This window comes from Mobula hypostoma, chromosome 8, assembly GCF_963921235.1.
Source record: "Mobula hypostoma chromosome 8, sMobHyp1.1, whole genome shotgun sequence".
In the NCBI taxonomy this organism is placed as follows: Eukaryota; Metazoa; Chordata; class Chondrichthyes; order Myliobatiformes; family Myliobatidae; genus Mobula; species Mobula hypostoma.
The window spans coordinates 113,497,420-113,518,106 of NC_086104.1; the positions used below are offsets into that span (position 1 = coordinate 113,497,420).

General features: G+C 43.5%; 1 protein-coding gene across 1 annotated transcript in view; it reads right to left on the reverse strand.

The window, feature by feature from the left end:
• Positions 1-1,169: 1,169 nt before the first annotated feature.
• Positions 1,170-20,687, reverse strand: part of tarbp1 (TAR (HIV-1) RNA binding protein 1) — a 400,954-nt gene continuing 381,436 nt past the window's right edge. The window contains 1 exon segment of the mRNA XM_063057295.1: positions 1,170-10,915. Within this exon segment, the coding sequence (XP_062913365.1) occupies positions 10,750-10,915 (166 nt within the window). The 3' untranslated portion in view covers positions 1,170-10,749.

The window sequence follows — 20,687 nt, forward strand, 5'->3', positions numbered from 1 at the left end:
TAAGATGTTTGCTGGCCTGGTTTAGCATCAGTGGCATCAGCAGTTGGTCTGCCACCTGTCCTCAGGGGGAAGGAGAGATAAGGAACAATGAAGCAGCATGTGGAGATGTTAATGAAGGAGCTGTCTGGAGCAGCTCCCCCTTTGAACCCTGAACTGTTTGAAGTGATGGACAGGCGATAAAAAGGGACAGGTTCGCTAAGGCAGGACACACGACACCCGAGGTAACGAGACCCTGGAAGCGGTGCACCTCTCACGAGTCGGTGGAAAGTACCGGACAACGCACAGGGTGGAAAGGTACGATCAGCGGGAACCCGGTGTGTGTCCGCCCTTGCTTGGGTGCCGGGTTCACTGCAGAGGATCGACTGCATCTGGAGGAGGGGTCACAGTCGGTGACCTCAGGTGACATCACCAAGGACCTGCCCAAAAGCTGCTTGTGCGCCATATCGCTGGTCTGTGAGTGGAAGCCGTGTCTGAATGATCAGTCGTTCCCGTTCTCTCTCTCTCTCCCCCCACGTTGTCCATCGCCATGGCAACAGTTACTGCGAACGGAACTACTAAATTGGACTGAACTTTGTGTCACTTTGAAATTGGTCATTTATCCCTAGACAACGATAGAGCTTGATTGATGCTGTTATCTTAATTCTGTGCACGTGTGTTTATCATTGCTGAATTGTTGCATTTATTATCCTTTCGATTACTGTGTTGCTTGTTTCTTTAATAAAACTTTCTTAGTTCTAGTAATCCAGACTCCAACTGAGTGATCCATTTCTGCTGGTTTGGCAACCCAGTTACGGGATACGTAACAGTATGTTCTCTCCATGACCATTTCTGTAATGTGTTTGTATGTTCTCTCCATGACCATTTCTGTAATGTGTTTGTATATTCTCTCCATGACCATTTGGGTTTCCGCCTGCTGATCTGGTTTCCTCCCACATTCCAAATACACACTGTCAAGATTAGGGCTCGTCATTTATGGGCATGCTATGTTGGCATTTGTGGCCATGCTATGTTGGCACTGGAAGTGTGGCGGCACTTGCGGGCTGCCCCCAACAGAATACTTGGACTGTGTTGGTCGTTGACACAAGAACAATGCATTTCACTCTTCATTTCAATGTTTTGATGTACATGTGACAAAAACAACTAATCTTTCATCTTTAATTTCTCTGGGGAAATACAGGAAATACAGAAAATTCAAGCTACATTTCCAAGCAATTCTCGTTTCCAACAGTAATCTTTCACCTTTGCTGAGCCATCTTTCTTACAGGGCATATTCAGGTGAACATGTTCTAGCTGGGGACTATTTTTGAAGTGTTTCTAAAGCGGCAGAGGGCAATGATCACTTGTTTTCCTTTGGTACTTACAGTATAACTGTGTGTGGATTAGCCTGGCTATTTATCACTTCCTTTCCAAACATCAGAACAGCTTTATGAGTCTTCAGCAATGGCTTCACCTGTCACTAAATTGCTCATCTGGAAGCTTTTGTATAGTCTGGTCTCCCAACACACTTCATCCCTGGATACCACAAATCTGAAATACTGTTCCTGTTACCAAAAGAAAATTCATTATATCCATGTCCACATGATAGAGTTCTTTGAGGAGGTGACCAGGCATATAGATGAGGGTAATGCAGTGGATGTGATCTACATGGATCTTAGTAAGGCATTTGACAAGGTTCCACATGGTAGGCTTATTCAGAAGGTCAGAAGGCATGGGATCGAGGGAAGTTTGGCCAGGTGGATTCAGAATTGGCTTGCCTGCAGAAAGCAGAGTGTCATGGTGGAGGGAGTACATTCGGATTGGAGGGTTGTGACTAGTGGTGTCCCACAAGGATCGGTTCTGGGACCTCTACTTTTCATGATTTTTATTAACGAGCTGGGTGTGGGGGTAGAAGGGTGGGTTGGCAAGTTTGCAGATGACACAAAGGTTGGTGGTGTTGTGGATAGTGCAGAGGATTGTTGAAGATTGCAGAGAAACATTGATAAGATGCAGAAGTGGGCTGAGAAGTGGCAGATGGAGTTCAACCTGGAGAAGTGTGAGGTGGTACACTTTGGAAGGACAAACTCCAAGGCAGAGTACAAACTAAATGGCAGGATCCTGGTGGTGTGGAGGAGCAGAGGGATCTGGGGGTGCATGTCCACAGATCCCTGAAAGTTGCCTCACAGGTAGATACGGTAGTTAAGAAAGCTTATGGGGTGTTAGCTTTCATAAGTCGAGGGATAGAGTTTAAGAGTCGCGAGGTAATGATGCATCTCTGTGGAACTCTGGTTAATCCACACTTGGTCTACTGTGTCCAGTTCTGTCGCCTCACTATGGGAAGGATGTGGAAGCATTGGAAAGCGTACAAAGGAGATTTAACAGGATGCTGCCTGGTTTAGGGAGTATGCATTATGATCAGAGATTAAGGGAGCTAGGGCTTTACTCTTCGGAGAGAAGGAGGATGAGAGAAGACATGATAGAGGTATACAACATATTAAGAGGAATAGATAGAGTGGACAGACAGCGCCTCTTCCCCAGGACACCACTACTCAATACAAGAGGACATGGTTTTAAGGTAAGGGGTGTGAAGTTCAAGGGGGATATTAGTGGAAGGTTTTAACTCAGAGAGTGGTTGGTGCGTGGAATGCACTGCCTGAGTCAGTGGTGGAGGCAGATACACTAGTGAAATTTAAGAGACTACTAGACAGGTATATGGAGGAATTTAAGGTGTGGGGTTATATGGGAGGCAGGGTTTAAGGATCGGCACAACATTGTGGGCTGAAGGGCCTGTACTGTGCTGTACTATTCCATGTTCTATGTCAGGATAAAACATAATCCTATAAGATGGAGGAGCAAAATGAGGCCAATCTGCCCGTCAATCTGTTCCATCATTCGATCAAGGCTGACTTATTTTCCCTCTCCTCTACTACTAACCAAGGAAATCCAGGGAGTTACAAATGACCAACTTATGGACAGCCTCTATATATAAAAGAGATGCCATTATATTAAATTGAAAAGTTCAGAGTTTGTTTCTACACTCTCCCCACCTTTAGAAATTGTTCCTTCTTATCAGTCTAATGTGTTTTTGATGCCATTCATTATAATACTATGGAGGTATGGCTCATCTATTGACAGATGTGTGTATATATTCAAACATGTGGACAAAATCAATTTCTGGATGCTTGTAAGATGGAACCCATTTCTTACCTGAGGACAGCCTGTGGATGAGTAGCTTCATGACCGGTCCTAATTGTTGATCTCATGAGAAATTGGGAGAGTGTATCACAGAAAGAACTGGATAGAATGGACACATTACCTCCATCAGTAGCAAAGTCTGGGCTTTCGAGGGCAGAGCTTCAAAATAAAGGGATGTCCCTCTAGAAGTAAGATGAGAAATCTTTCAGCCAGAAGGTGGTGAATCTGTAGAATTTGTTGCCACAGAGGGCCAGAGATTTTGGCCCCAGCTCCTAGGCCACCCCCCCCCCCAAGACTCTGGGGCCAAGAAATGATAGTCAAAGGCCCAGAGGGTGATCTGTACTGGAGTTGGAGGCGTATCTGTGTGTATGAGTGGGTGGGTAAATTGGAGGAAAGTGGTCTATTTTGCTGTTTTTGGTGGAACATAGAACAGTACAGGACAGGAAGAGGCCTTTCAGCCCACAATGTTGTGCCTAACCAGCTAAAAAGCAAATCAAAAACTCCCAAACACTAATCCCATCTAGCTACAAAATGTCCATATCCCTCCTTCTTTCTTACATCTATTGGTCTATCCAAACATCTCTTAAAAGCCTCTAATGTATTTTCTTCTACCACCATACCAGGCAGCACATTCCAGGCATCCATGACTCTCTGAGTGGAAAAACTTCCCCTTACATCTCTCTTGAACCTACACCCTCTCATATTTAATGCATGCCCTCTGGTATTAGACATCTCAACCCTGGGAAACAGATACCTCTGTCCACTCTATCTCTGTCTCTCATAAGTTGTAAGCCTCTATCAGATCTCCCCTCAGCCTTTGGGGCTCCAGAGAAAACAACCCAAGTTTATCCACCCTTTTGCAATAGCACATGCCCTCTAAACCAGGCAGCGTCCTGTTAAACCTTTTCTGCACTCTCTCCAATGCCTCAACATCCTTCCTATAGTGGGGAGACTAGAACTGTAAGCAAAACTCCAGACATGGCCTGGCCAGAGTTTTATAAAGTTGCAACATAACCTCCTGACTTTTGAACTCAATGCCTCGAATAATAAAAACAAGCATTCCATAAGCCTTCTCAAACACCTTATCAACCTGTGTAGCCATTTTCAAGGAGAAATGAACTTGGACCCCAGGATCTGTCTGCTCAGCAACACTGTTAAGGATCTTGCCCTTAACAGTGTACTGTTTCCTTGCATTCGCCCTACCGATGTGCAACACCTCACATTATCTGGGTTAAACTCCATCTGCCATTTCTCAGCCCATATCTGCAACAGATCTATATCACACTGTATTCTTTGCCAGTCTTCTACGCCATCCACAACTCCATCAATCTTGATATTATCTACATATTTACTAACCCACCCATCTACATTTTCATCCAGGTCATTTATATAAATCACAAACAGCAGAAATCCAAGCACAGATCTCTGTAGAACTCCACTAATTATAGATCTCCAGCTAGAATAAGCCCCTTCAATCACCACCCTCTGTCATCTATGTGCAAATCTGTTCTGATTCCAAACAGCCAATTTGCCACAGACCCCATGCATCTTAATCTTCTGGATCAGCCTCCCATTAGTGACTTCATCAAACACTTTACTAAAATCCATGAAGACAACATCCACTGCCTTACCTTCACCCATCCCTCTTGTTGCCTTGTGAAAAATCGTAATCAAGTTGGTAAGGCACAACCTGCCTTGCACAAAGCCATGCTGACTCTCCCTAATTAGGTGTGGGGTTTCCAAATGTTCATATATCCTATCCCTAAAAACTTTCTCCAGCAATTTCCCTGCAACTGACATGAGACTCCCTGGTCTATAGTTCCCAGGATTTTCCCTTGTTCCTTTCTTAAATAGAGTTACAACATTATCCATTTCCCAGTTCTCCGGATCTCGTCTGTGGCTAGAGAAGACACAAAGATACTGGTCAAGGGCCCAGCAAGCTTGTCTCTTGCCTCCTTCAATAACCTGGGGTAAATCCCATCAGGCCCTGGGGACTTCTCCACCGTAATACTCATTAGGAGGCTCAAGACTTCCTCCTCCTTGACCTCTAAATGCCCTAACATATTTAAACACTCAGCACTGATCTCCTGGTCCTTTCCCTTGGTGAATACTGAAGCAAAGTGCTCATTAAGTACCTCATTCATATTCTCTGCATCCAAGCAAATGTTATCCTCTTTATCTTTGAGTGGTCCCACCCTATCCCTAGTTATTTTCTTGCTCTTGATGTATGTATAGAATGCCTTGGCCCTCACCTTAACTTAATCGTACTTAGCAAGGACATTTCATTGCCCCTTGTGGTTTTCCTAACTCCCTTCTTCAGTTCTTTTCTGGTTTCTTTATACTCCTCATGTGCTTATTTTGATCCCAACTTCTGAAGCTTTACACACTTTTCCTTTTCCTTCTTGACCATTAATGTTCCTTAGTTCCTGTTTAATGTCCTTGTAATTTGCCCTACTCGAATTTAAACTCTCCCACAAGGATCATACCTATTCTTGTCTATAGCTATCCTGAAAGTTAAGGAGTTGTGGTCTCTTTTCCAAAGCCACTGTAAAAGCAAAAGAAAGGGCATACAACAAAGCAAAAATTAGTGGGAAGATTGAGGATTGGGAAGACAGAGGATTGGGAAGTTTTTAAAAACCTACAGAGAACAACTAAAAGAATCATTAGAAGGGAAAAGATGAAATATGAAAGCAAGCTAGCAAATAATATCAAAGTGAATTGTAAAAGTTTTTTTCAAGTATGTTAAAAATAAAAGAGAAATGAGAGTGGATATAGGACTGTTAGAAAATGAGGCAGGAGAAATAATAATGGGGGACAAGGAGATGGCTGATGAACTATATGAGTATTTTGCATCAGTCTTCACTGTGGAAGACACTAGCTGTATGCCAGATGTTGTAGCATGTGAAGGAAGAGAAGTGGGTGCAGGTACTGTTAAAAGAGAGGTGTTCAAAAAGCTGAAAGACCTAAAGGCACATAAGTCACCTGGACCAGAGGAACTGCACCCCAGGGTTCTGAAAGAGAAAGCGTTAGAGATTGTGGTAGCATTAGAAATGATCTTTCAAAATTCATTGGACTCTGTTATGGTGTCAGAGGACTGGAAAATTGCAAATGTCACTCCACTCTTTAAGAAAGAAGAAAGGCAGCAGAAAGGAAATTACAGACCAGTTAGCCTGACCTCAGTGCTTGGGAAGATGTTGTGTAGAGTTAATTGATAAGGATGAGGTGATGGAGTACTCGGTGACACAGGACAAGATAGGACAAAGTCAGCATGGTTTCCTCAGGAAAAATCCTGCCTGATGAACCTGCTGGAATTTTTAAGGAGATTACAAGTAGGATAGATAAAGGGGATGCAGTGAATGTTGTATATTTGGACTTTCAGAAGGCCTTTGACAAGGTGCCTCATGTGTTAAGAGCCCTTAGTATTACAGGAAAGCTACTAACATAGTTAGAGCATTGGCTGAGTGGTAGGAGGCAGCAAGTGGGAATAAAAGGCTCCTTTTCTGGTTGGCTGCCAGTGAGTAGTAGTGTTCTTCAAGGGTCGGTGTTGGGACCACTTCTTTTTATGCTGTATATAAATGATTTAGATGATGGAACAGATGGCCTTGTTGCCAAGTTTGCAGATAATATGAAGATAGGTGGAGGGGCAGGTATTGTTGTGGAAATAGGTAGGCTGCAGAAGGACTTAGACAGATTAGGAAAATGGGCAAGAAAGTGGTAAATGAAATGCAATGTTGGAAAATGCATGGTCACATTTGGTAGTAGAAGTAAATGTGCGGACTATTTTCTAAATGGGGAAAAATCCAGGAATCTAAGATGCAGAGGGACTTGGGAATCCTTGTGCAGAACACCCTAAAGGTTAACTTGCAGATTGAGTTGGTGGTGAGGGAGGCAAATGCCATGCTAGCCTTCATTTCAAGAGGTCTAGAATACAAGAGCAAGGATGTGATACTGAGGCTTTATAAGGCACTGGTGAGGCCTCACCTTGAGTATTGTGAACAGTTTTGGGCCCCGCGATTCCAGGAATGAAAGGGTTATCATACGAGGAACGTTTGATGGCTCTGGGTGTGTACTCCCTGGAATTCAGAAGGATGAGGGGGGATCTCATTGAAACCCTTTGAATGTTGAAAGGCCTAGACAGAGTAGATGTGGTAAGGATGTTTCCCATGGTGGGAGAGTCTAGGACAAGAGGGCGTCGCCTCAGGATAGTGGGGCACCCTTTCAAAACAGAGATGCAGAGAAATTTCTTTAGCCAAAGGGTGGTGAATTTGTGGAATTTGTTGCCACATGCAGCTGCGGAGGCCAGGTTGTTAGGTGTATTTAAGGCAGAGATTGATAGGTTATTGATTGGATATGGCATCAAAGGCCGGAAACTGGGGTTGAGGAGGAGATAGAAAAAAAGGATCAGCCATGGTTGAATGGTGGAGCAGACTTGAAGGGCCAGATGACCTAATTCTGCTCTCATATTTTATGGTCTTTTCCCTAACTGTTCACCCACTAAAAGGTCAGTTGCCTGGCTAGAGTCATTATGCAACACCAGGTCCAGCACAGCCCCTCCTCTCGTTGGACCATCTACATATTGATTTAATAAAGCTTCCTGGATACACTTAATAAATTCTGCTCCATCTAAACCCCTCGCACTCAGGAAATCCCAGTTTATATTAGGGAAGTTGAAATTTCCCCATGACTACATCCTTATTATTCTTACACATTTCCTTAATCTGATTACATATCTTTTCCTCAACGTCTTGGTGGCTATCAGGGTGTCTGGAGTACAGTCCCATCAGTGTGATTGCACCTTTCCTGTTCCTGTTGTTACTTGCGTTGTTCTGCTGAACATGTTGCCTGAACATGTGGTGACATTTGTGGACTGTCCCAGCACATCCTTAGGTTAATGCAGATGATGCATTTCACTGTATATTTTGATATACACGTTACAAATAAATAAATATGAATATGAATCTCTGAATCTAAATTACGATCTAGTTCCTCCTGAATTCTGGAAGACTTGGATTTCTCACTCTTACCTATCTCTCCCCACCTGGTTGCCACAATCACCTCTGTGTCTGATTCCACCTATCATCCACCAGCCTCTATTCCCCAACCTTCTCTCTTCTGATACAGGATCATGGCCTGAATTAGAAGATAGAACATTACAGCACACTACAGGCCCTTCGGCCCATGATAATGTGCCTACCTTCTAACCTACTCTAACCCTTCCCCCTGTGTTACCCTTCATTTTCTGTGGTCTACTTCTACCTTTTGCCTCCACAGACCTGCTGTCCTGAATCAGAATCAGGTTTATTATCACTGATTGTTATCCTGTGCCCAATAAAGTGACCTTCAAGTGTATTTTAGTGCTTTTCTGCTGCTGCCACTTCGAGGTTTGATGTGTTGTACATTTAGAGATGCTCTTTTCCACACCACTGTTGCAGCTCATGGTTATTCAAATTACTGTCACCTTGTCAGCTTGAAACAGTCTGGCCATTCTCCTCTCACCTCTCTCATTAATAAGGTGTTTTCGCCCAAAGATCTGCTCACTGGATACTTTTTTCTTTTTCACACCGTTCTCTGTAAACTCTAGAGACTGTTAGCATGAAAATCCCAGGAGACCAGCAGATTCTGAGATACTGAAACATGCACCCACGGAGAAAGTCACTTTCCCATTCTGACACATGTTCTGAACAACAACTGAAATTCCTGACCATGTCTACTGCCACATGATTGGCTGATTAGATATTTACATTAACGAGCAGGTGTACAAGTGTACCTAATAAAGCGGTCACTAAGTACATGTGGTTTTGCAGCACAGTACAGTGCAGTAATAAAAATAGACTATAAATTAAAATAGAAATATATATATAAATAAGCAGATCCTGATTAATCTTTGTGAAGATCCTCATGATTTCAGTCACAAGGAAGCCACCATTTCCTCATTACATCTACTGACTCCAGAGCAGAGAAGTCGAGGTCCATTGTAATGCCCCAGTTGACAGTGGATCCTAGGTCTTCTAACCTGAAGAGTGTAGCTTCAGATCACTAGGATCTATGGTGCACCTGCCTTCCAGGCACCATTACAAACTGAATGCATCATCTAATATTATTCGGACTTCATAGGTGAAAGTGAAAGAGCCAGCAGTGGTTGGAGGATGAGATCTCTCCCGGTGATTGCGACAACCTTTTCTCTTTGAAACAATGCTGCAAGTATAAATTTGGTTAGTTATCTCACAGGTCCTTGTGGGATCTTGCTGGGCATCCTTACACATAGTGGCGCCATCACAGTTAGTGTGTGGCACAGTGCTACTGACTGACTGGGCATCTTTTGTTTGCAGGAGACTTCGGCAGTATGGTTCTGGATAACAGATAAGGCTGTACATTTTGTATGTAGGTCTATTAACGGATTCTATTTGTACTAAAATCTCTTAAACTGACCTCATTATCATCCCACCAATATGCACTGGTTTCAACTCCATCCCTGAAAGCTGAAGTGTTTTGCAATTACCTAACCTCTTGAAAACACATTCTACATGTCAGGTATTGATAGATCATAAGACACATGAGCAGAACCAGGCCATGCAGCCCATTGAGTCTGGTCCACAATTCCATCACGGCTGATCTATTTTCCCTCTCTACCCCATTGTCCTTGCTACTAATCAAGAAACTATCAACCTTTGCTTTAAATTTACTCAATGACTCGGCCTCCATAGCTGTCTGTGGCAATGAATTCCACAGATTCACCACGACCTGGCTAAAGAAATCTCCTCCTCATCTCTTTTCTAAAGGGACATCCTTCTATTCTGAGGCTGTGCCCTCTGGCCCTAGATTCTCACACTATTGGAAACATCTTCTGCACTTCCATTCTATTTAAAGGACTGTAGTCAATAATTCCTTGGTTAATTGTGCTTGAAGAGGATGTCTAGAAGATACAACTTAGATCATTGACGAAGGAAAGGTTCTGATCTGAGCAGAGGTCATGGCCAACATTCATACTACGGGACTAAATCTCCAGGTACATGCAAAAGGAGACCAGATATCCAACTTCACTGAGGTAGGGTTTTAACCAGAAATGTTGACAATTCCTTTTCCGCCCACAAATACTGCTCCATTCACTGAGTTACTCCAGCGGATCACTAGTTTCCACGAAAATGCAGTTCATTCAACCGGAAGTGCAAAGCTGAGGCAGATGAATTTATTTGCAAAGGGAAGAAAGGGAAGTTGTATCTGTGAGTAAATGGAGATGAGATAGCAATTGGCTGAGCAGTTCACTACGGTTCCCAAGTTCTTGTACAAAAGGAAACATTGTATGCATTAACAAAAAATAGACATATTCTTATTTATACATAAATGTCAAAAAGACACAAGATGTCCAATCAGGTCCAAAGCAGCCAAAAGCTTGTCGGCATCATCGTCTGCTGCCAGTTTTTGATAAACACTATTTTCACCAGATCTTCCAGGGAATTAGAGGCTTTTTTCATAGCTGTGCATTCATAGCAGCATAGAATTATTGATTTACTGTCTGTGGAAAAAGGCGTATTAACAAGAGATGGCTCTCTTAATTTTCACATCTGTACATTGGCAATTTTACAGTCTCGCATGCTGCTTCATCATCTGCTGCCGTTTGTACTCCCACATGAGCAAAGCTCCACTCACATGGACATTGAGCGACCGGATGATCCCATACTGTGGAATTTCCACACACATATCTAGGTGCTGGATCAAATTGGCTGGAATTCCCTCCCGTTCGTTCCTACAAAAATAAAATCATACCATGAGAAAATAAATCTCAATAGATCCAATCAGAATATTACTATCTACAAAGAGGGCACATTAACTCAGAAGAAGATGGAAGTATCCACTTATTAACCATCACAGTTTAAAATTATTCTGCATTAAAAATAAGCCTATATACATATTTAGAAATCAAGAACATTTTACAGCAAGAAAGAATTTTTCAGTTTTATTCCAGAAGCATAACATCTGACTATTTAGGGTTGTCATGTTATTTTTTTCACAGATGCTACAGTGCGCCATGCAAATATCTTCTATCACATTTAACACGTATAGTTATCCACACAGTGTAAATAAGATCAAGGTCCAAAAATAAACAAATCCCTGTTCAATTCACATTAGTTCATGATTCTAGCTCTAATCTGAAAAAGGAACAAATAAAAAAAATTGCCATCATATAGGTTAGTGAAAAAGGGATGAAGGCACAAACTCAGATCCTGAAAGAAATGTCACATTTTATTAAACGGTTTAGAATTTGATTTAACAAATTTCTGTGGTAAGGACTGGTGCCAGGCATCAGTTCAGTCAGACGCTGCCTTGTCAGCAGGCTGGATGAACAGTCAATCACCTGGAAGAATTTTCACTGACAACAAACCAGACCGGAAAGACTACACTTGTCCATTAACACTTAACAGCATACAGACCAAAGAATGATTGGAACATACAAATAATTAAGGTAAAAACATGTAAAAGGAGAAGTGCTATCATTCCCCCACACCACCAGATTCAGGAATAGTTATTACCCCACAGTCATCTGTCTCTTGAATGAGAGTTGATAACTCCACTCACTTCAAGGACTGAATGGATTCACTTTCAATAACTAGACACTAGAATACTACAGCACAGTACAGGTCCTTCGGCCCTCGATGTTGTGCCGACCGATATATTCCTTTAAAAAAAGTACTAAACTCACACTACTCCGTAACCCTCTATTTTTCTTTCATCCATGCGCCTGTCCAAAAGGCTCTTAAATACCCCTAATGTTTTAGCCTCCACCATCATCCCGGGCAAGTCATTCCAGGCACCCACAACCATCTGTGTAAAAAACTTACCCCTGATGTCTCCCCTAAACTTCCCTCCCTTAACTTTGTACATGTGCCCTCTGGTGTTTGCTATTCGTGCTCTGGGAAACAGGCACTGGCTATCCACCCTATCGATGCCTCTCATAATCTTGTAGACCTCTATCAAGTCCCCTCTCATCCTTCTATGCTCCAAAGAGAAAAGTCCCAGCTCTGCTAACCTTGCCTCATAAGACTTGTTTTCCAATCCAGGCAACATCCTGGTAAATCTTCTCTGCACTCTCTCCATAGCTTCCACATCCTTCCTCTAATGAGGTGACCTGAACTGAACACTATACTCTGAGTGTGGTCTCACCAGAGATTTGTAGAGTTGCAACATGACCTCTCTACTCTTGAACTCAATCCCCCTATTAATGAAGCCTAGCATCCCATAGGCCTTCTTAACTATCCTATCAACCTGTGCAGCGACCTTGAGGGATGTATGGATTTGAACCCCAAGGCCCCTCTGTTCATCCACACTCCTAAGTAACCATTAATCCTATACTTAGCCTTCTGGTTTGTCCTTCCAAAATGCATCACCTCACACTTATCCGGATTGAACTCCACCTGCCACCTTTCTGCCCAACTTTGCGTCCTGTCTATATCCTCTTGTAACCTTCGACAACCTACCGATCCATCCACAACTCCTCCAATCTTTGTGTCATCCACAAACTTACTCACCCATCCTTCCGCTTCTTCATCCAGGCCATTTATAAAAATCACAAAGAACAGGGGTCCCAGGACAGATCCTTGCAGCACTCCACTAGTCGCTGACCTCCAGGCAGAATACTTTCCTTCCGCTACTACCCTCTGCTTTCTTCCTTTAAGCCAACTTTTTATCCAAACAGCTAAGGTTCCACTGATCCCATGCCTCATAACTTTCTAGATGAGTCTCTCGTGGGGGACCTTGTCAAATGCCTTGCTAAGATCCATGTAGAAATCCATGACTCTACAACTCATGTTCTCAATACTATTTCTTTTTTTTCCTTTTTTCTAATTGCACAATTTGTTGTCTTTTGCACATTGATTGTCTTTGTGTGTAGTTTTTCATTGATTCTATCATGTTTCTTTGTACTTACTGTGAATGCCTGCAAGAAAATGAATCTCAAAGTTGTATATGGTGACCTATATGTATGTTCATAATAAATTTACTTTGAGCTTTGAGTTTTTATTAAACATTATTTTAAACTCTCATGCTAAAATCTTTGGGTTAGGATAATGCAATAAACACCCATCAATCTGAGTGATCAACCAATCACTCAGCACTGATCTCGCTTGAATGTGGAGAGTGTGAGAGGTACCTAATGAGTAGCATTAATGACCTCACCTTTGTCCCCCTGTGCCCACACCTTAGTGAGTTCCATGCCCGTCACTATGCTGCGCTCTTCTTCTGCTGTCTCTGTCTCCGAACTTACTTCTTTGGCAAGGACTCCCCACCCCGCACTGATGACCCTCCTCCTGTCTTCAACCCTCCTCCTCTTCCTGAACACTCCGCCTTGGTCTTCTGCCTGTTCTGACCTTTTCATTGCCAACTGCCAATGGGACATCAACCGTCTAAACTTCAAAACTCCTCTCTCCTATTCCAACCTCACCCCTTCCAAACTCTCTGCTCTCCACTCCCTCCACGCTAATCCTAACCTCACCATCTAATTCAGATAGCGGGGGTGCTGTAGTAGTCTGACCTGTACCTTGCTGAGGCCCAACGACAACTCTCAGACACCTCCCCTTACTTACCCCTCGAACAGCAGCCCATTAAGGAACACGAGGCCATTGTCTCTCACACCGTTACCAACCTATTGACTCTGGGGAACTCCCATCCACTGCCACCAACCTCATAGTTCCCGTCACCTGTGCTTCCTGTTTCTACTTCCTACCCAAAATCTACAAACCCGCTTGTCCAGGTAGACCCTTTGTTTCAGCTTGTTTCTGCCCCAATGAACTCATATCTGCATACCTTGACTCTGTTTTATCCCCCCAAGTTCAGTCCCTTCCCATCGACATAGGTGACACTTCACACACTCTTGATCTTTTTTCTTTTTTTTTGGCGTGTCCCTGTGTGTGTGTGTGCGTGCGTGCGTCCGTGATGATGTCTTTTCCATGGCTTTTACAGGGCGCAGAGAGAGAGAGAGACTGTGTGGTGCACCACTCCTCACACAGACATTTTCACATTACTTTTCCTTTTTATTTTATGAGGTCGAGTTGCGATCTCGACACTCAACCCGGCACAGATGGAAAGCGTATTCGGGAGCGGATCCAACTGGTTTCGAACCCAGGAATCTCTGCTCCCAGGTCCGGCACCGATGTCATTGCTCCACCAGCTCTTGATCTTCTCAATTATTTCCCGTTCCCTGGCCCCCATCATCTTATTTTTACCATGGATGTCCAGTCCCTATGCACTTCCATCCCCCACCAGGAAAGCATCAAAGCTCTCCGTTTCTTTCTGGACACCAGACCCAACCAGTTCACCACCACTACCACAATCCTCCACCTAGTGGAACTTGTCCTCACTCTAAATAATTTCTCCTTTGGGTCCTCCCACTTCCTTCAGAGAAAAGGGGTAGCCATGGGCACTCACATAGATCCCAGCTTTGCCTGCCTGTTCGTCAGCTACGTGGAACAGTCTATGTTCCAAACCTACACTGGTGACCGTCCCGCACTTTTCCTACACTATATTGATGACTGCATTGGTGCTGCTTCCTACACCCATGCTGAACTCATCAATTTCATCCACTTTGCCTCCAACTTCCACCCTGCCCTCTAATTTACCTGGTCCATTTCCAACACTTCCCTCTCCTTTTTCAATCTCATTGTCTCTACCTCCAGGGACAGCTTACCCACTGATATCTATTGTAAACCCACGGACTCTCACAGCTATACCTCTTCCTACTTGTAAGAACACCACCCCCTTCTCGCATTTCTTCCGCCTCCGCTGCAGCTGCTCTCAGGTTGGGGCTTTTCATTCTAGAATGAAAATGATGTCCTCCGTTTTTAAAGAAAGGGTCTTCCCTTCCTCTACCATCAATGCTGCTCTCAACTGCATTTCTTCCATTTCACACACGACTGCACTTATCCCGTCCTCTCGCCACCCTACGAGGGATAGGGTTCCTCTTGTCCCCACCTATCACCCCACCAGTCTCTGCATTTCAGAACATAATTCTCTGAAACTTCTGCCATCTCCAACAAGATCCCACCATCTTCCCCTCCCCCAAGTTTCTGCTTTCCACAGGGATCACTCTCTACATGACTCCCTTGTCTATTCGTCCCTCCCCACTGATCCCCCTCCCGGCACTTATCATTGCAAGCGGAACAAGTACTACACTTGCCCCTACACCTTCTCCCTCACTACCATTCAGGGCCCTGAATGGTCCTTCCAGGTGAGGTGACTTCACTTGTGGGTCTATTGGGGTCATTTACTGTGTTTGGTGCTCCTGGTGAGGCCTCCTGTATATCGGTGAGACCCGACATAGATCAGGAGACCACTTTGCTGAACACCTATGCTCCAACCACCTGAAAAAGTGGGATCTCCCAGTGGTTACCTTTTTTAATTCCATTTCTGATATGTCTAGACATATGTCATGATGAAGCCACACTTAGGCTGGGGGAACAGCACTATATATTCCATCTGGGTAGCCTGATGACATGAACATCGATTTCTTGAACTTCTGGCAGTGTGCCCCCGTCCGAACCCCCAATCTTTCACCATTCCCAATCCCCTATTCCCTCTCTCCTTGCCTGCCTCTCGCCTCCTCTGGTGCTCCTCCCTGTTTCTTTCAGAATCAGAATCAGAATCAAGTTTATTATCACCGGCATGTGTCGCAGAATTTGTTAACTTAGCAGCAGCAGTTCAATACAATACATAATATATAAGAAATAAATAAGAAATAAATTACAGTATATGTATATTGAATAGATTAAAAAACGTGCAAAAAACAGAATATATATAAAAAATGTGAAGTAGTTTTCATGAGTAGTTTTAAATGGAGGTCATTTAAAGGTGAAATTTTAAGGGTACAGGATCTTTATGTTCCTGTTAGGTTGAAAGGAAAGGTTAAAAGTTTGAGAGAACCATGGTTTTCAAGGGATATTGGAAACTTGGTTCGGAAAAAGAGAGGAATCTTCAATAAATATAGGCAGCTTGGAGTTAATGAGGTGCTCGAGGAATATAAAGAATGTAAAAAGAATCTTAAGAAAGAAATTAGAAAAGCTAAAAGAAGATACAAGAACAACAGGAATTCTGCCGATGGACGAAGGGTCTCGGCCTGAAACGTCGACTGCACCTCTTCCTATAGATGCTGCTTGGCCTGCTGCGTTCATCAGCAACTTTGAAGAAGATACAAGGCTGCTTTGGCAAGTAAGGTGAAAATAAATCCAAAGGGTTTCTACGGTTATGTTAATAGCAAAAGGATAGTAAGGGATAAAATTAGTCCCTTGGAGAATCAAAGTGGACGGCTATGTGCGGAGCCAAAAGAGACGGGGGAGATTTTGAACAATTTCTTTTCTTCGGTATTCACTAAGGAGAAGCATATTGAATTGTGTAAGGTAAAGGAAACAAGAAGGGTAGTTATGGAAAGTATGACAATTAAAGAAGAGGAAGTACTGGCGCTTTTAAGGAATATAAAAGTGGATAAGTCTCTGGGTCCGGACAAGATATTCCCTAGGACCTTGAGGGAAGTTAGTATGGAATAGCAGGGGCACTGACAGAAATATTTCAAAAGTCATTAGAAACGGGGATGGTGCCGGAGGATTGGCGTATTGCTCATGTGCTTCCATTGCTTAAAAGGGGTTCTAAGAGTAAACCTGGCAATTATCGGCCTGTGAGTTTGACGTCAGTGGTGGGTAAATTGATGGAAAGTATTCTTAGAAATGGTATATATAATTATCTGGATAGACAGGATCTGATTAGGAACAGTCAACATGGAATTGTGCGTGGAAGGTCATGTTTGACAAATCTTACTGAATTTTTTGATGATGTTACTAGGAAAGTTGACGAGGGTAAAGAGGTGGATGTTGTCTATATGGACTTCAGTAAGGCCTTTGACAAGGTTCCACACGGAAGGTTAGTTAGGAAGGCTCAATCATTAGGCATTAATATCGAAGTAGTAAAATGGATTCAGCAGTGGCTAGATGGGAGACGCCAGAGAGTAGTGGTGGATAACTGTGCGTCAGGTTGGAAAACAGTGTGTAGCGGTGTGCCTCAGGGATCTGTACTGGGTCCAATGTTGTTTGTCATATATATTAATGATTTGGATGATGGGGTGGTAAATTGGATGAGTAAGTATGCAGATGATACTAAGATAGGTGGCGTTGTGGATAATGAAGTAGGTTTTCAAAGCTTGCAGAGAGATTTAGGCCAGTTAGAAGAGTGGGCTGAAAGATGTCAGATGGAGTTTAATGCTGAAAAATGTGAGGTGCTACATTTTGGTAGGTCCAATCAAAATAGGACACACGTGGTAAATGGTAGGGCATTGAAGAATGCTGTAGAACAGAGGGATCTAGGAATAATGGTGCATGGTTCCCTGAAGGTGGAATCTCATGTGGATAGAGCGGTGAAGAAAGCTTTTGGTATGCTGGCCTTTATTAATCAGAGCATTGAGTATAGGAGTTGGGATGTAATGTTGAAATTGTATAAGGCATCGGTAAGGCCAAATTTGGAGTACTGTGTACAGTTCTGGTCACCAAATTATAGGAAAGATGTCAATAAAATTGAGAGAGTACAGAGGAGGCTTACTAAAATGTTGCCTGGGTTTCATCTCCTAAATTACAGAGAAAGGTTGAACAAGTTAGGTCTTTATTCTTCGGAGCGTAGAAGGTTGAGGGGGGACTTGATAGAGGTGATTAAAATTATGAGAGGGATTGATAGAGTTGACGTGGATAGGCTTTTTCCATTGAGAATGGGGAGATTCAAACAAGAGGACTTGAGTTGAGAGTTAAAGGGCAAAAGTTTAGGGGTATCATGAGGGGAAACTTCTTTACTCAGAGAATGGTAGCTGTGTGGAATGAGCTTCCAGCAAAAGTGGTTGAGGCAGGTTCGATGTTGTCGTTTAAAGTTAAGTTGGATAGATATATGGACAGGATAGGAATGGAGGTTTATGGGCTGAGTGCAAGTTGGTGGAACTAGCTGAGAGTAAGAGTTCGGCACAGACTAGAAGGGCCGAGATGGCTTGTTTCTGTGCTGTAATTGTTATATGGTTATATGAGTTCAATGTCCATTTAGGAATCTGATGGCAGAAGGGAAGAAACTGTTCCTGAATTGCTGAGTGTGTGCCTTCAGGCTTCTGTACCTCCTACCTGATGGTAACATTGAGAAAAAGGCATGCCCTGGGTACTGGACGTCCTTAATAATGTACGCTGCCTTTCTGAGACACCGCTCCCTAAAGATGTCCTGGGTACTTTGTAGGCTAGTACCCAACATTTAGCCAATTAAATTTACAGCCCTCGGCAGCTTCTGTCAGTCCTGTGCAGTAGCCCCCTCCCCCCATACCAGACCGTGATGCAGCCTGTCAGACTGCTCTCCACAGTACATCTATAAAAGTTTTTGAGTGTATCTGTTGACATGCCAAATCTCTTCAAACTCCTAATGAAGTATAGTTGCTGTCTTGACTTCTTTATATCTGCATCAATATGCTGGGACCAGGTTAGATCCTCAGAGATTTTGACACCCAGGAACTTGAAACTGCTCACTCTCTCCACTTCTGATCCCTCTATGAGGATTGGTATGTGTTCTTTCATCTTACCCTTCCTGAGGTCCACAATCAACTGCAGCACCTCTCCACTAGTTGGCATATCTCACTCCTGTACGCACTTTCGTCACCACCTGAAATTCTACCAACAATGGTGGTATCGTCAGCAAATTTATAGATGGTATTTGAGTTATGCCTACCCACACAGTCATGTGCATATAGAGAACAGAGCAGTGGGCTAAGCACACCAGTGTTGATTGTCAGCGAGGAGGACATGTTATCACCAATCTGCACAGATTGTAGTCTTCCAGTTAGGAAGTTGAGGATCCAATGGCATTCTTCCATGGCCTTCTGTCTCTTTTATCAATTTACTTCCCAGTTCTTTAATTCATACCCTACTCCTCAGTTTTCACCTATCACTCTGTGTTTCTCTTTCCCCTCCCTCACCTTTTAAATCGACTCCTCAGCATTTTTTCTTCAGTCCCGCTGAAGGGTCTCAGCCTGAAATGTTGACTGTACTCTTTTTCATCGATGCTGCCTGGCCTGCTGAGCTCCTCCAGCATTTTAAGTGCTACTTAATGAGTACTTTGCTTCAGTATTTACCAAGGAAAAAAGTATGGAAAACCAGAAGATCAGTGCTGAATGTATAAATATGTTAGGGTATTTAGAGGACAAGGAGGAGAAAGTGTTGGGCCTCCTAATGAGTAGTAATGAGATTAAGTCCCCAGGGCCCGATGGGATTTACCGCAGGTTATTAAAGGAGGCAAGACATGAGATGGCACCTGTGTACAACGTTCCTTTGATTGACATCTTCTGTCTGGATGATGGAACCACCTGTTTTACTTCTCTTACATTTGTTTCTCGTCTTGGTTGTAATTCTGGAACTGCTGAGACTGTGTTTTGCTGTCTGGATGTTTTAGTACTCTGCAGTTTCTGAGATTCTGGGAGGCACAGACAGTGTGAGTCAACCTCGTGGTGAGGAGCCTGCAGGATGGCGATTGAGCCAATGTTTGACCCCATTTTGCCAATTACAGTTTCCATTGTTTGCCAACTAAAGTGATGAGGGCGATTGAAGCATCGAACTGAGTGCAGAGGGAGAGTGCCAGCTGCCTGTTTTTTGATCGCTCTGTAGCGTAGATGGAAAGGTCTGGCGCTGGGCCTGGACAATGTTCCCTAGGTTTGTTTCTGCATTTTGAACCTGGGCTTGGACTATAAAATCGTTCTTTCAGTCTTATAGTTTTCATATTTTGTGTATTTTTGCCCAATCTTCTGGTATTTTTTGTGTGGGGAGGTGGATTTGGGGGTCATTATGCCTAATCCATTTTGTTCGTTTTTTGTGGGCGAGGAGGGATTTGGGGGTCGATGTGCCTGACTGTTTTGTTCATTTTTTTTTTACGCAGGAGTAGGGATTTCCACAGAATCCCTGTTTTCATCCAGGAGGTCAGTGTGGACATGGTGGAGGATTACAAATACCTGGAGATACGAATTGACAATAAACTGGACTGGTCAAAGAACACTGAGGCCGTCTACAAGAAGGGTCAGAGCCGTCTCTATTTCCTGAGGAGACTGAGGTCCTTTAACATCTGTCGGATGATGCTGAGGTTGTTCTACGAATCTGTGGTGGCCAGTGCGATCATGTTTGCTGTTGTGTGCTGGGGCAGCAGGCTGAGGGTAGCAGACACCAACAGAATCAACAAACTCATTCGTAAGGCCAGTGATGTTGTGGGGATGGAACTGGACTCTCTCACGGTGGTGTCTGAAAAGAGGATGCTATCCAAGTTGCATGCCATCTTGGACAATGTCTCCCATCCACTACATAATGTACTGGTTGGGCACAGGAGTACATTCAGCCAGAGACTCATTCCACCGAGATGCAACACAGAGCGTCATTCCTGCCTGTGGCCATCAAACTTTACATCTCCTCCCTTGGAAGGTCAGACACCCTGAGCCAATAGGCTGGTCCTGGACTTATTTCCTGGCATAATTTACATAT